The sequence below is a fragment of the Limulus polyphemus genome, unplaced genomic scaffold (genome assembly GCF_000517525.1).
Source record: "Limulus polyphemus unplaced genomic scaffold, Limulus_polyphemus-2.1.2 Scaffold2143, whole genome shotgun sequence".
In the NCBI taxonomy this organism is placed as follows: Eukaryota; Metazoa; Arthropoda; class Merostomata; order Xiphosura; family Limulidae; genus Limulus; species Limulus polyphemus.
The window spans coordinates 165,739-181,106 of record NW_013667753.1 but is presented as its reverse complement, the minus strand read 5'-3'; the positions used below and the strand labels follow the sequence as shown (position 1 = coordinate 181,106).

General features: G+C 33.9%; 1 protein-coding gene across 3 annotated transcripts in view; it reads left to right on the top strand.

Annotated features, from left to right (window-relative positions):
- LOC106466077 (cell adhesion molecule 2-like) overlaps positions 1-15,368 on the top strand; it is a 135,247-nt gene that overhangs the window by 16,423 nt on the left and 103,456 nt on the right. For all 3 annotated transcript variants that reach the window (XM_022394031.1, XM_022394030.1, XM_022394029.1), the window contains exons 2-3: positions 9,637-9,772; positions 12,242-12,375. In XM_022394031.1, coding sequence (XP_022249739.1) covers positions 9,637-9,772; positions 12,242-12,375 — 270 coding nt within the window. The remainder of the gene's footprint in view (positions 1-9,636; positions 9,773-12,241; positions 12,376-15,368) is intronic.

Here is a 15,368-nt window from a genome sequence, read left to right as displayed (position 1 = left end):
AATTATATAGATCAGAACAAAATCCCTCTTCCCAAAAGTAAATTAATTATATAGATCAGAACAAAATCCCTCTTCCCAAAAGTAACCTAATTATATAGATCAGAACAAAATCCCTCTTCCCAAAAGTAAATTAATTATATAGAACAGAACTAACATATTAGAAATAATATTTATAAATTGACGCAGATATCCGGGTAAAACAAACTGTCGTCCCCGCTGAAACAGTGGGAAATTTACGGACTCACAACGCTAAAAAGTGGGGTTCGATTCCCCGCGATGGACTCAGCAGATATTCAAGTGTGTTTTTTTTTCTCTAAACCAAGGAAACAAAAAGTAACGTCTATAAATATTCAGTAAAAAAAAACTATAGTGATTAGATTACATTGAATCACGTATTGGATATACTCGTTACTAACAAAAATTTCGGACTTAATCCAAATAATATATCAGGAGATTCAGCCAGTTTAGGATATTTATGTTAGCCCTAAATAATCACATTGATCCAACATTGTAAAAATAAGTTACATGATATAATTATACTTAAAAAACAAAATATTATTTGTAAGCAAAAAAAAGTGTGAAAGAGTATATCACTTTCAGTGTTTTCAATGTTCTTTTCTTTAGTTGACAGTTCAATTAGTGGTTCTTCAGTACTGTGAACTAGATAATAGTTACTGATTAAAGACTAGCAATGCAACCCGTTTAAATGTGGCAATTACCTTTTTTAATGCATCGCAGTTTGTGACACACTGACATCTCGTGCACTTCATAAGTTATTCGAGATACAATAAATTGCATCCAAGGTCCGATGTCACGTATCTTGCATTTTGTTAGAAAAAATGTAAGACATTTGGTTTTGACAAAATAGACATAGTAGTATAAAGTAACTTACAATAGAGAGACAACTTCTTCACGATGCAATGTTCAGTAAAAGCTTAAGGCCCTTGAATGCAGTCATTACTACCTCTGAAAAAAAAGCTTCATGTTCATAAGTTCCATCTAGATTTCCTAAAAGCAGTAATTATATAAAAATGTGTTAAACCTTATAAGATTACATGATGTGAATAATTCATTTTAGTAAATATATATAGAACATAATTTGTGATAATAAATAATTTTGGTTATTCAATTCCTCACTAGAGGACACTAGTTATTATCAATTGCTTAAACATTATACAAACTGACGATGTGACTGATTATTGGGATTTTACTGGCATTCTTCCTCGTTTGTATGTCTTATACGAAAACAAAAATAATATTTAATACTAACTTTCGATAAAAGCAAGCTATCTACTTAGATCAAGCATAGAAATAAAAGCAACCAGGTAATGACTATAGCTGTATAATATATACTGTTTCACGTTCTTACTTGTAGAGAGTAGAAGGCATTATTTTGTATGTGGGATACTCTCGTTGCTAACCGTATTTTCGGCCGTAAACCCAATAATATCTCACGAGGGTCAGCCATCTGAGGAGAACTTAGGTTAGTCCTAAATTCACATACTAAGCTAACAATGTAAAATAATCTCTATAATACAAGTTTAATAAGGAAAAATATTAAAGCTAGATATATTAAACATTCTAGCCAATACTATTACTGAATTAAAAAGATAATACAGTACACCTTATTTAGGGAACACATAAAAAAAAATGCTGTTAGGTTTAAGTCCTGTCGTAAATTTAATGTTTGTTGAACAAAGTATCATCAGTGCAACCTTGTATCGGAAGAAGTTTACACAACCCTTCCCATTGTAAAGGTAGAAAAATAATATCTAATATTAATTAAGAATTACACGAATACGTGAATCATACAATAAGTAGTATAATAAATACCAATAAATATTGGTACTCTAATTAAAATATAACAATATTAAATGAAATAAGAAACATATTAATTCGACTTTAACTAATCTCTGTTGCTTAACAAAACACACGGAGAGGGCAACAGGAGATAATAACTAAAATTAAAAGCCGAAAGTAACCACGATAATTGTCTGTATAAATAGTATTTCGACTACTGCTGTGTTTCCTGTATCCCAGCCAGCCTGAAAAACTATGGATTGAGCGAAACGTCGTCGGCAATGGATATGGCTATACAGTGTGGTTGAAATACTAGTATTATACATTCTTCTTTTTTTTGGGGGGGGGGGAATCCCCAATGGACTAGATTAGGAATGTAGTGTTAAAACTTATGATAGACCTATCATAATGTCTTTAGACAAATATGATTAATTATAACCACGATAATGTTCGAGAAACTTCTATAGTATAATAATAAGCCTTAGATAAGAAAGTTACAATGACACTACACCTGAAGATTAAAGTTATTAGCAAAAGCTAATGTTACTTAACTAACGAAATGATATTATACCATATACGGAACTGTTACGTAGTTAGTCTTGAATATATATATTAAGAGCTTTGACTAACAGAGGTAACACTAACGGTGGTTAATATACTGCAGTGGTTCAACGTTACCTTAAACAACTTTTAAGAAATTAAAGTGGCGTGAACCTTTTAAATCTATAATTGGTAGGTAGCAATAATATTGTTGAATTGGTGTTCGAAATTCCATAGAAAAAACCTCGTCTGTAAAAAAAAATATGACTGAGATTACGACCTCTGTCCAGGAAGTTTTGCAATGTAGAACAAATTCTACCGTATCTAATAAGCTATGAATAATAAGCATTGTAACATAACGTATTTGAAAATGATAAATTTATTGAAAACTTTGAACCTGAATGTCTGATAAACAATGCTTATATCTAAATATAGGTAATGTGTTTGTTTTAGTGAAATACATTTTTTTCAGAGTAAGTTTTGAAGGATAATTTGTTTCGGCTGTGTCAAGCAAACTTTGATAATTAGGTATAACGATATCACCGATATATCTACAAAGACGGCTGATATGTAACTATGTAATATAGCCTTTATTAGTAAGACTTTTTATGTTCGAATAGACATAAACCAGCAACTTGCGGACTGAAGCTACTTTCCATTAAAATTCATTGTTTTTCTGGGAAGATACATTGGCCAAATTATACAAATTGTTGTTGTCAAGTAAAAGGCAGATCGTTAGTTGGTTGACTGTTAGTGGTTTAATGGTGCAAAGCAACGTGACTATCTGCACCAAACAACCAGCAAAAGGGCAAAGAAGTAAAACTCTATACAAAGTAAAAAGTTAAAAGCTAAATAATGGCCAAAAATCAAGTAAAAAACTTAAATAGAATTAAAAAGGCCTATGTCGCACAAAAATATAAAAACACAAGCAATGTCACCATCGCCAATGACACCGTCTAACGTCGGGGTTAAGCCCTTAAAAAATACATGTCTAAAATAGTGCCGTCACTCACATTCGTAGCGACAGCACGAAATTAAAAACGTGGGCAGTTGTGTCCTCAGTGTCACAAAGACCACACATTGGCGAATCAGTCCCACGTAAAAAAAAAACGATGGGTTAAAAAAAATGTGACCAATGTTTAGCCTAGATCCTTCCCTCGATCCTAGATGGCCAAAAAACGACAGAAGGTTTGATTTCTAAAAGCTTGTTATGAATTTGCTCACCTCAAATTGACTGCCACTGACACGAAGCCGTGCCTTGATCATAGGACTGTAGTCCACATATGGGACAAGTACAATGGGGATAACGCCAGAACAGATGGACTTAGCTGTGGTGTCAGCAAGCTCGTTCCCATGAATACCGATATGGTCAGGTGTCCAGAAAAACTAGATAGAAACGGATGGCAGAGAAAATTGAGCTAGTCGTCTCTGAATGTCCAGGAGAACAGGGTGAGAACTGATATTAAGCGATTCCAGGGCAAGTAGAGAGCTAAAACAGTCGGTATAAATAGTACAGTTAATGTTCTGCTTAGCATCTATGTGATACAAGGCAATACATATGGTTTACAACTCGGCAGTGAACACAGAAACAATAGAGGGGATCCTATGAGCAACCACCAAGCCACAAGAAACCATGACAGAGCCCAAAGAGTCACCGGATTTCGAACCATCCGTAAAAACGGGAATGGAGGGAGGGTTCAAAAGATGTTCGGTAAAGAGATGACGGTATTTCTAATCTGGAATATCCGTCTACCTTAGATAATTCAAAAAAAAGTCACAGGTGGGGGTAGTAATGAGCCATAAAGGAATGGGCTGATCATTGGGCTCATCAACATCATCGAGTTACAGACCCAATTCAGCCAGTTGTGCCTGGTTACAAAGGCCAAATGGAGGAATGTCAGACTGATGATTCTTATAGAGCAAAGCCCACCATGGAAGAAAGACACACCCCCAGATGGGATGCCATGGTGAAGATCGAAGCTTGATAGCATATTGTAAAGAAAGCTGCAAACGTCGGAGGTGAAGAAGGAGTTCATGGAACTGACTCTGGACTGGTGAAGTGTGGAAAACTTTAGTGACGATTCGAAGCCCCAGATGATGCACATGGTCCAACATCTTTAAGGCAGAGTCTCTAGCTGAACCATAGACCCATAGTTCAGCTTGGATCACATAAGGGCACGATAGATCTTGAGCATGGAACATCTATCCACTCTCGAAGAAGTGGAAGAGAGGAAGTGGAGGATTTTCAATGCCCCTGTACACGTAACATAAAGTTGCTTAATGTGAGGAATAAATATAAGCTTATGGTCAAAGATAAGTCCGAAGAAATTTGTCTCGGCCACCACGAGAAGAACATCATCACCGAGATGGATCTCTGGATCAAGATGCAAACTCCGCTGGCAGCAAAAATGTAGCAAACAGTCTTAGAAGAAAAGAAGGTGAGTGATAGCAATCTGAAACTGCTGCTCATGTTAAATGACCATCAAGAAATGTGGAAGTCGTTGACATATAGGCTGTTTGGAACAGTAGGAGGAAGTTGTTCAATGATAGCAGTGATCTTAATACTGGAAAGTGTGACACTCAAGACACAACCCTGAGGGACGCCAACTTTTGTGTGAAGGATTAGGATATGTTTGAACCCATACAGACATGGAAACTCTGGCCCAGTAAAAAGTTGCAAATGAAAATGGGTAAATGGCCACGCAACCCATATGAATGGAGGTCACGCAAAATGCCAAACATCCATGTAATGTCATAAGCCTTCTCAAGATCAAAGAAGAGAAATAAAATCTTTAACTCTTGAGGAAGGCTTCCATGATCGAGGTTTCGAGACGAATCATGTAGTCTACGAAAACCACATTGGTTGGACGAGAGGAGGTCGTTTGATTCAAGAAACCAAACAAGACGAGCATTAACCATCAGTTTTGGGGACTGAACGAACATTTGCTTGAATAATACAATCAGTTAGAGTTTTCATGCAGTTGTTAATAGATGGAAGACTAATGGCAGCAGTTCCCAGAGAGTGGTGAAGGAGAGCAAGTCAGCGAGTCGGATGGCATCGACTGTGGCCAATCTTACTCTACACAATGGGAAAATGATCACTGCCCAGTGGGTCGTCATTGTCAATCCTCCAAGAAATATGCGAAAAAAAGTGAAGGTGAACAAATAGATAGATCTATAGCAGTAAACGACTGATTAGTTGCATGAAAATAGGTAAAGGAAACAGTACTGAAGAGAGAAAGGTTGTGATCTGAGAGCATATGCTCCACAGAACGACTCCTCCCATTAATATCAGCAGCGCCACCACAGGGGTGATTGTGTCCATTAAAATCTCCCAAGATGAAGAAGGGAGATGGCAGCTGGTCAATATGATCATGAAGGTCTGAATGATCATAAGCCTCTCCTGCAGACAGGTAAAGAGAACACATAGTAATGGTACGACCCATTGAGTTACGGACAGCTACAACCTTCAAGGATGTACTGAGTGGCACAAACATGGTGGGTATATGCTGGTCAATCAGCAGTGCCACACCTCCATGAAATCGGCCACAACACAACCTGTCATTTTGATATAAAGAAAACTGCCAAAAGGTGACAGCATCAGCAGGTCTCAGGAATGTTTTCTATAAGGAGAGATACACGGGATGATAGGAATCGATCAAGGCCTTAATGCCATCCAAATTAGAACAAAAACCTCGTCAGTTCCACTGTATCACAGTGGCCATTGTTATTTAAAAGGAGGATAACTGGGAGGAGAACCCTTTTCTTTGCGACCACGATGTTATTCTTTAGTAGAAAGAGTTATTTCGACCTCCATGGAACCTGCCCTGGGTCGTTTAGGCAGATCTCTGTCAGTAGAAGGAGTCCCTAGAGAGTAAGGGCACGACCTAATAATGGTTATGTCCCTCTGGGTCGAAGGAGAGGGACCCCGAGCAGTCACTGAATGTGATGGTGGGGACAGAGACAGAAGTAGACGTAGACTTGTCAACTCGTACATCCACAGAGGGCAAAAGACTTTTCACGTAGAGAAAGAAAGACTCTGTTGGAGGCATGGAAAGATATGTCTGTACTCCCACTGCAGAAGTGGAATGCAGTGCAGCAGCATGTGTGGAACAGGGGACAATAACTTCCGAACCTCGGGGTAAGAAATTTTATTTACAGCTTTCAAACACACTGTACCCTTTTTTATTCCAACCTACGTATTTACGAAACAAAATTTAAAACAAAACACACAAACTTTCGAAAACTGAACTTTTCGTAGATCATTTTGTACCTAAACAAGTGTTTGAATATCACTTGTCAGAAAAAGAAACATTCGTTGACACGTGAGTTTGCTACAACACTCGATATTCGATTATTGTACAAATATTAGATACAGTAAAAATTGGCGTTTTCTTTATAGACAATAGCAGTTTGATTAGTCTCTTTATGACTTTTTTTGATTGTCAAAATTTCTCACACCATAATTCGTCCATAATCAAGAACGCTGGATGAAGCACAGTGTGGACTTCTTTGTAAATGTTTTTCTGTTGTGTGAAAATTCGAAAAAGACAGATTAAGTGATGATCAAATTTTTTGATCAGTTAATATAAACTTTCGATCAGATCAAACTATCTACTCAGAAATGACTAAAAATCAGCTTAATAACGAGTACAGCTAATTATATATTTTACGTTATTAGTTATAAAAATCAAAACGCGTTGTTTAATCAGTAGGACGTCAAAGCCGTTAGCGATATTTTCGGTCGTAAACCCAATAATACCTCACGATATTCAGCGAGCTTACAAGACTTAGGTTAGTCTTAAGTCCATATACTAAGCTAACTACGTAAAAAAATCTCTATAATATATTAAAATACTTAAAAACTACATATTTTAAACATTCTAATCAATATTGTTAATGAAAGTATTATTAAAGAAATAACAGAGTAAACTTAACATGAGTAGAACCATGTATAAACTAAACTTTCCATAATCCTGCGAAAAAACGTCTTGGAGCCAATGAAAATTCTTTAATGCACTCCAAACTGAACAATTAAATGAAATGTTCGAAATATCACTGTAAAGTAAAATCCATTCAAATATATATTTTATGTATGTTTTCGGAAAGTTGGGCTTACAGTTCTATCGAGTGTCACTCAGTTCCAGCCCTTCAAAAGAATAAGGTAAAGATAAAACCATTTAATCAACACATTCTGAAAACTAAAATATTAATTGAAATAGAATTTCACTTTGAAAATGACCTGGTTTGTAATAATCTAAGTGGTTTAGGCATTTTTAAGTTTTGATTGTTATTTTCCTTGAAATCTGGACTTGAAAATGTTATCAGATTATTAAGTAAGGTACTGATACTGAGAAATTTAATACATTCGTTTCTTTAGACTGACAGAAAAGGACGAACGTTTGATGTGATATTTCTCGCGTGGTCTATTAGAAGGAGTGCAATATACATTATTTAGGATCTGGCGGCACAGAACTATCAACTACGTTATAGATACTACACGTTATTCGTAAGGATCTACGTTAGATGAGAAATGTACATTTTGTGGATTTCTAACACGGAATTATACGAGGACTATTACAACCACTTAAACTGCCGTCAGTGAGCTGAATCGAGAGAACCCGTGTTATCCATGCAAGAATCTGACATTCCTGACATAAAATGAATAGTTGGGTCTTCTAATAACAACCTAGACAATTTGCCTAACAACCAATATACCTCAAAACACGAAATATCGTACCTAACAACCAATATACATCAAAACATGAAATAGTATTCAATTAACTCATTAACCAACGTACATTTAGGCATGCTAATATCATTCTACGTACTGCTATGGGAAGCAAAATGAGACCCAGAAGTTACCGTTTGCACTCAGATTATCCGTTAATAGTTGAATGGATTACGTTCCTCGTTGATTAATCAATGCTTAGGCATTACGAATATTTTAATTAACTTAATCATTACGGTTTCAGTGAACCAAACTAAATCCTTTTGTAAAATATCTTTACCAGTCTCTGACTAACATGACTTTATGTGGGATCTATCAGATTAATCACGTTTGAGATTTCTAAGCCTGATTGCTGAGTCACTGGGGAAAAAACACTGGGATAGATCTGCTACAAGTATCGAAACTTGATTTTTACAGTTATAAGATGAATGTTAATGTGAAAGTTTCTTGCATATCATTACTGAACTATCAATCGACCAAACTTTCAGCGAAAAATAACTCTTGCATAAGCTTTAAGAAACATTCTATATAATTTAAACAAGTCTTTTTTATTGTATTGACTCATTTCGCGTATCTTACCTATCCTTACTTAAATTGCTTGAGTGCTCCTTCCACCTCTATTAGCGGTTAATTTCTTTATGGATTTTTGCTACATAACATAAGACCGGTTAATGTACAATCAAAAGAAAGTTCCATGAAATAAGGTTTTTCTTGTCCGATTATCTTTTTCATTGAACAGATTTTTATCTGAGTACTTCGTTGATAAAAGATACATTATTGCATTTCTAGATACTCATCTATCATTATCAGATCTTATGGTGTTATGTGTAAGAAAACTGTACAATAACAGAGAATATGTTATTAAATCTGCGGGTGATAAAGCGTCCATAGGAAAAGTAGCGAATCAAATCAGCTTGTTGCTTTCAGTTATTCTAGTTGTCTTGAAAACAATAACAAGAAAAAAAAAACAGATTCAAATGATCGTGGCAACTAGTTTTACTTAGTTGGGATTGGAACATTTTACCTAGAATGTACATTTTTCTTCTCAAAAGCACAGTAGAATAACGAGTTAGATGTCATTATTTTCCTCGGGGAAATTATATTTTTCGTTTTATTTTCAGAGACAGTATATAGGACGATAATATTACGGTCTTTCACTGTATCATTTTTTTGAACGGCAAACAAAAGTTTTGATGATGTGGGGGAGATATATGATTAACCTATATCTCTCCGAGGCTTCTTAATATGATGTGGCGTTAACTTGTTTCTGATATCAAAATCCGTATTTCAGTGTAAATTTTGAGAACTTGAAAAAAAAAAAAGAAACAAATTAGTCCGACTTATTTTTTTTTGTTTTAACATGTAAATGAAGTAATTTAAAATATTTCCTTTTTTAAGTAACGATTCTGAGAACGTTTATTTTTTTCTTTCAAATTTTATATATTTGCTTAGATGAAGCAATAATCGAATCTGTTATTTTGTCAGATTTCTGTTTTTCTTTTATCCGTTTCTTAAGGAAAAACATAAAAAAAAATTAAGTAATCCAGCTTTTTATTAACATACAGCTGTCCAAATCTAAGGAGCAATCGGTTTACATTCGTACCGTTGCCTTGGAAACCGCTGGAGTTTATAAGTGTGAAGTATCAACTGAAGCGCCTGTATTCGACACTGTGTCAGCTAAGAAGGAGATGAACGTATACGGTAAAGTTGTTTGCTTTTTTTTTCACTATTATATGTGGAAAATATTTTAGGTGGTTAAGTTCAGTTCTTATTTACTTGGAAACCTATGTTGAAAGTATACAAATTTATCATTAGATGGCGTTTTAAAAAATGGACGTATAAGATATGAATTTACAAACATATTCAAAACATTATTTAGACAATTAGGTTTGTGACGGTAGATTTATTATATACAACAAAGAGAAGCTAAAGCGTAATTATAGCCTTCACTTTTGAAGTCGTTATTTTAGGAAAATAATACTGTTTCGTATATATTCTTGGGCTTCACTGTATTGTACTGAAATAACTAAAACATTTAGAAACGACACCCTGCTACACATAATTAATTGAATTCTCTTTTGACAGTTTTCATCACAAAACGAATAGTTGGGAAAAAAGGCCCTGTGTGTTGTAGTTGTTTACTACATTTTATTAACTCGCACAAAATAAATAATAGATATTTTCAAACACAGAAATCTTTTCATGTTGTAGGATAAGTAATTAATAATTTTGTTTTTGTTATTTAGGTCCTACTGAAAATGTTGTATAGTCTGTGAACTTTAACATGGAAGCTTGAGATATTACATGCTGAATAAAGGTTTATGCAGAAGGTTTTTTTTTATTTGTGCAAATGTGGTATTAAAAATTACCTGCGATTTTTATTTCATTTGTGCAAATGTGGTACTGAAAATCACCTGCGATTTTTTATTTCATTTGTGCAAATGTGGTACTAAAAACTACTTGCGATTTTTGATTTCATTTGTGCAAATGTGGTACTAAAAACTACTTGCGATTTTTGATTTCATTTGTGCAAATGTGGTACTAAAAACTACTTGCGATTTTTTATTTCATTTGTGCAAATATGGTACTCAAATTACCTACAAGTGTATAATTTATTTGTGCAAATGTGGTACTAAAAATTAACTGCGATTTTTTATTTCATTTGTGAAAATGTGGTACTAATAATTACTTAAATGTTTAATCTATTGTGTTTTTTCTCTCTCAATATCGCGTTTGTTTCCAATATAATAAATCTATTTTCGAATATTTTCTTATAACGTACTTTTTAGGAAAAAAAAAATGCAAAACCCGCTCTTTCCCTGTTACATTTTGATACTTTACAATCCCTAACTATAAGGTATTTGATTTTATTATCTGTATCTGAATTAATAATAGGTTTTTTCTGTATTGTCATGTGTTAATGGAAAATGTTGAATACGGTAATATATTTTTTTAAACAAACTATAGTTTAAAAAATACCTTAGGGCCTCTGTAACCCCCACCAATCATCACTCTATCAGTTAAGGATTAAATGGTATGCCTTTGAGGTAAGTACTTTTCGTACCCCATGTAAGGATATGGACGCTGAAGACGGCATATTACATGTTTTGCCATAGTGGAATTACCTCTTGTTCAGTAGAACATGCTATAACTTAATCTTTTTTTAAAAGTTGATTAAATTTTATTTAAACTCTTTTATTTTCCTCCAGTTTCATCTGGCAGAGAATTCTGAAAGCAAGTAAACAAATCGCTATGGGATGGTTGAATGATTTACTTTTTTTATGCTCAAAGTAACTCAAACTCAGCGCTATATCAAGCTTTCCTCTCCTGTTGGTCGTGTCTACCAGCACTAATTCACTTATCTAAATGATGTATTTTGAAATATATTTGTAAAATTAGACTCCGCAGATTTTCCTTAACTGGATGTGGTTGTTGATCATTTTACTGAGGTATTGTGGGTAAATAACGGGAAGAAAACTTTTGGCTGCCGGATTTTTACTTAAAACTGAATGGAGTCCTTTATTTGATATCGATATACTGATTATTATTGAAATAGTGATGAAATATCAACATTGTTTTTGAGAACTGAAAAGCTCGCACTTATGTGTAATTCTAGAAACCATGATAATCATTATCCGCCATGAAGAACCATTTATCTTTCAAGTCAACAGTTCGTTTTGTTCAAAGATCAATGTGAGATGCGGTGATTCAACACATTCCTGAAACAACACCCAGTAAAAACTGTAATTTAAATCCTGATCATCGATCTGTCGACTGTTCTGATCATAGCTTATTTTTTGTCTTCTTCGAGGTGTTTGATTTAGTTAGTAACTTAAGGCTACTGCAAGCAAAAATTAAACACAAACAGTCAGTGCTTATACACAATAATCAGGCTTTGTAAGCTAGAACCGTCAATTACGTATCACATACAGTAAGCATTAACTAGGCCTAGCTACTGTATATAGTACCCACGTTTATATTACTATAAAAATTATCTCTCAGCTAATGTAAGCATAAAAAAAAAGGCAAAATTTGAAAACAATTATTAGAATGGGTCTAGTGTATAGAAGGTGTGAATTGCGTATGGAACATAGCAACGAAGAGTTTGTATTTGATTTCACTGTCTTTTGTAAATTAATACTAATAATACTGTATTATTACAACCAATAGTGTTACCAACCGAAGGCCCTAAAATTACAGGAAGACACATGAAGTATCGAGTAGGAGATACTGTAACAGTCAATTGTACCTCAGCCAAATCTAAGCCGGCGGCTTCTCTTGCTTGGTATATCAACGACAAAAAGGTAACTAATTAGTTTCTTTCGTTAAAAATATCTTGTTATTGGTATTTGTTATGTATTATTAGAAGAATTTTACTTGAGGTTTACTTAATAATACATAATAAATACTACACAGTAGTAAACCTCAAGTAAAATTCTTCTAATAATACATAATAAATACTACACAGTAGTAAACCTCAAGTAAAATTCATCTAATAATACATAATAAATACTACACAGTAAGGAATTTTACTTGAGGTTTACTACTGTGTAATATTTATTATGTATTATTAGAAGAATTTTACTTGAGGTTTTCTACTGTGTAGTATTTATTATGTATTATTAAAGGAATTTTACTTGAGGTTTACTACTGTGTAGTATTTATTATGTATTATTAAAGGAATTTTACTTGAGGTTTACTACTGTGTAATATTTATTATGTATTATTAGATGAATTTTACTTGATGTTTACTACTGTGTAGTATTTATTATGTATTATTAGATGAATTTTACTTGAGGCTTACTACTGTGTAATATTTATTATGTATTATTAGAGGAATTTTACTTAAGGTTTTCTACTGTGTAATATTTATTATGTATTATTAGATGAATTTTACTTGATGTTTACTACTGTGTAGTATTTATTATGTATTATTAGATGAATTTTATTTGAGGCTTATTACTGTGTAGTATTTATTATGTATTATTAGATTAATTTTATATGAGGTTTACTACTGTGTAATATTTATTATGTATTATTAGAGGAATTTTACTTGAGGCTTGTTACTGTGTAGTACGGAAACATGTATCATCAAGCTTTATTATACTGTAACACGAATTGTTGTCCAATTCGTTAGAAGTACTGTCTTACCTTAATAGGTGACGATATATTTTCAGTCTTACTCTTTAAACTCTAAAAACTTTCATTAGGTTGACAGCTGGTTTTTATTTAAAAATAAAATTCTTCAATTTTTTTTAGAACAGATTTCCATCAAATTTGGCAAGCATGGTACCGAAAAAGTAACCTTTCATATAAGATCTGGTGATAATATTTAATACATAACCTTTACAACAAGTGAACTGTAGCCTGATATCAGTGATTTTATTAGATGCCTATATATAGTTTCACCACCAAAATGATAAAAGTGCTTTTCGCCTAATAAATTAAGATTTATCGTGTGCATTTACTGCTCATATTTCTGTATTGAGTTTCAGTATGCGCATAGCACTCAAGTTATGTTAACGGACTCTTATTATTTTAGTTTAATACAACATCTTAAAATCATTCCGAAGTAAGGACTTAGTGGTAAATTCAGATTTTCAAGATGTTTTATCTTTTCCCCAATATATGTTCATAAATTTCCCTGTAATATGCCGAAGCTTTATGTATTTTCTTTTCCCTTCATGGACATTTGGTCACCTACTAGTAAAGGAAGCTGAAAGCTTGTTTCATAACAAAGAGAACCGACAGCATTGTTAGAATTAATCCTCTTTGCATGGCCTTGTCCTGTCAGTCATTTCTAAGTGTATAATGTGGTGTGAATGTAGACTTGGATAATGGTTGTTAAACTTGCCAAACTCCATGATATGACGGTGATGCCTGTAGGGTGATTGAGTACGTGCCATTTAGCCTTTGTTATTATAAACACAAGGGCTGAAGAAATGATGCCGGGTTTAGTGAGATCCGACTTTTCACTATGCAATTTATATAACCCAGCATATTGAGTACGGAAATATACTCCAGAATCTGGTGGACTGAATTCATAAGAACATCAACTCCACATTGGTGTCTACGTGTCCTTAATGAGGCAAGGAATAGAAAGTGTGCTCCTAGCAAATCGATCTCCACCTTTCTTCCAACACCTATAGGTGGTCACCATCATGAACTGTTATTCTTCCTTTTTGGCTTTTGCTATGCTTTGTCTTCATCCCTCATTTGCTACATGTAGCTGAATTCATAAATAATTTATAGAGCCGAAACGATAGGGTAAGGAACTGTAAGAAGACTGTAGACGGACGCCAAGATCCCTTCTAGTAAGTTGGTCTTCCGTTATGATCGCCCAGAGACAATTCAGGGTTTATTGGAAATCCTTTATGCAATAAATCATTTACTACACAACTAAATGTCACTCCAATATTTTGAAACGCTCAGATTTTTAGTCTACCATTTTTAACCTGATTATATTTCTGTACTTGTATAGTTTAAAGTGTGAAGTATAAGCTGATTTTACGCTTTTTATTTATTTGTGGAAACATACATTTGTAGTTTCGTTGAGGTGTTTCAAAATACTCATCATTCTGATTGATCGTGCATTTTAATAAGAAGAAAAGCGAAGGTAGAAACACATGCTGGACAGTATTGGTCCTGAAGGGGAATATATATATATATATAGTACTGGACCGTATTGGTCTTGAAGGGGAATATATATAGTGCTAGACTGGGCTGGTTCATAAAGGTAATACATATAATACTGGACTGTGTTGGCTCAGGTAATTGAACAGTATTGGTTCAGAAAGGTAACAGATATAAAGTTGACTGTGTTGATCCAGGAAGGTAATAGATATAATGTTGACTGTGTTGGTTCAGAAAACTAATAGGGTCAGAAGGGCAATACTTATATTGCTGGACAGTGTTGTTTCAGAAAGGTAATACATATAGTGCTGGATTGTGTTGGTTCAGATAGGCAGTACATATATAATGCTATGTTTTCTAAGAAGGCAGTACATATAATGCTGGTTCATATAATGCATACAATTTTCTGTTTAGTAAACTTAGTTTTCCTGTTTCGAAATCGAATATTACACAAACAAAGTATACTCCTTATAATGTTATAGAAACTTCGTGTAACACTGTAGACAAAAAACATATCAACGATAGTTTATACACCAGCAAAATAAGTTTCGACATCAGAAAATTCTAATGTAGCTATTCAGAATAACCGAGTTCTGTATTTTCAGTATACAAGCTATCTTTGTTCACAGAAATAAGATACCAGAGTGCCTGGCATGGCCAGGTG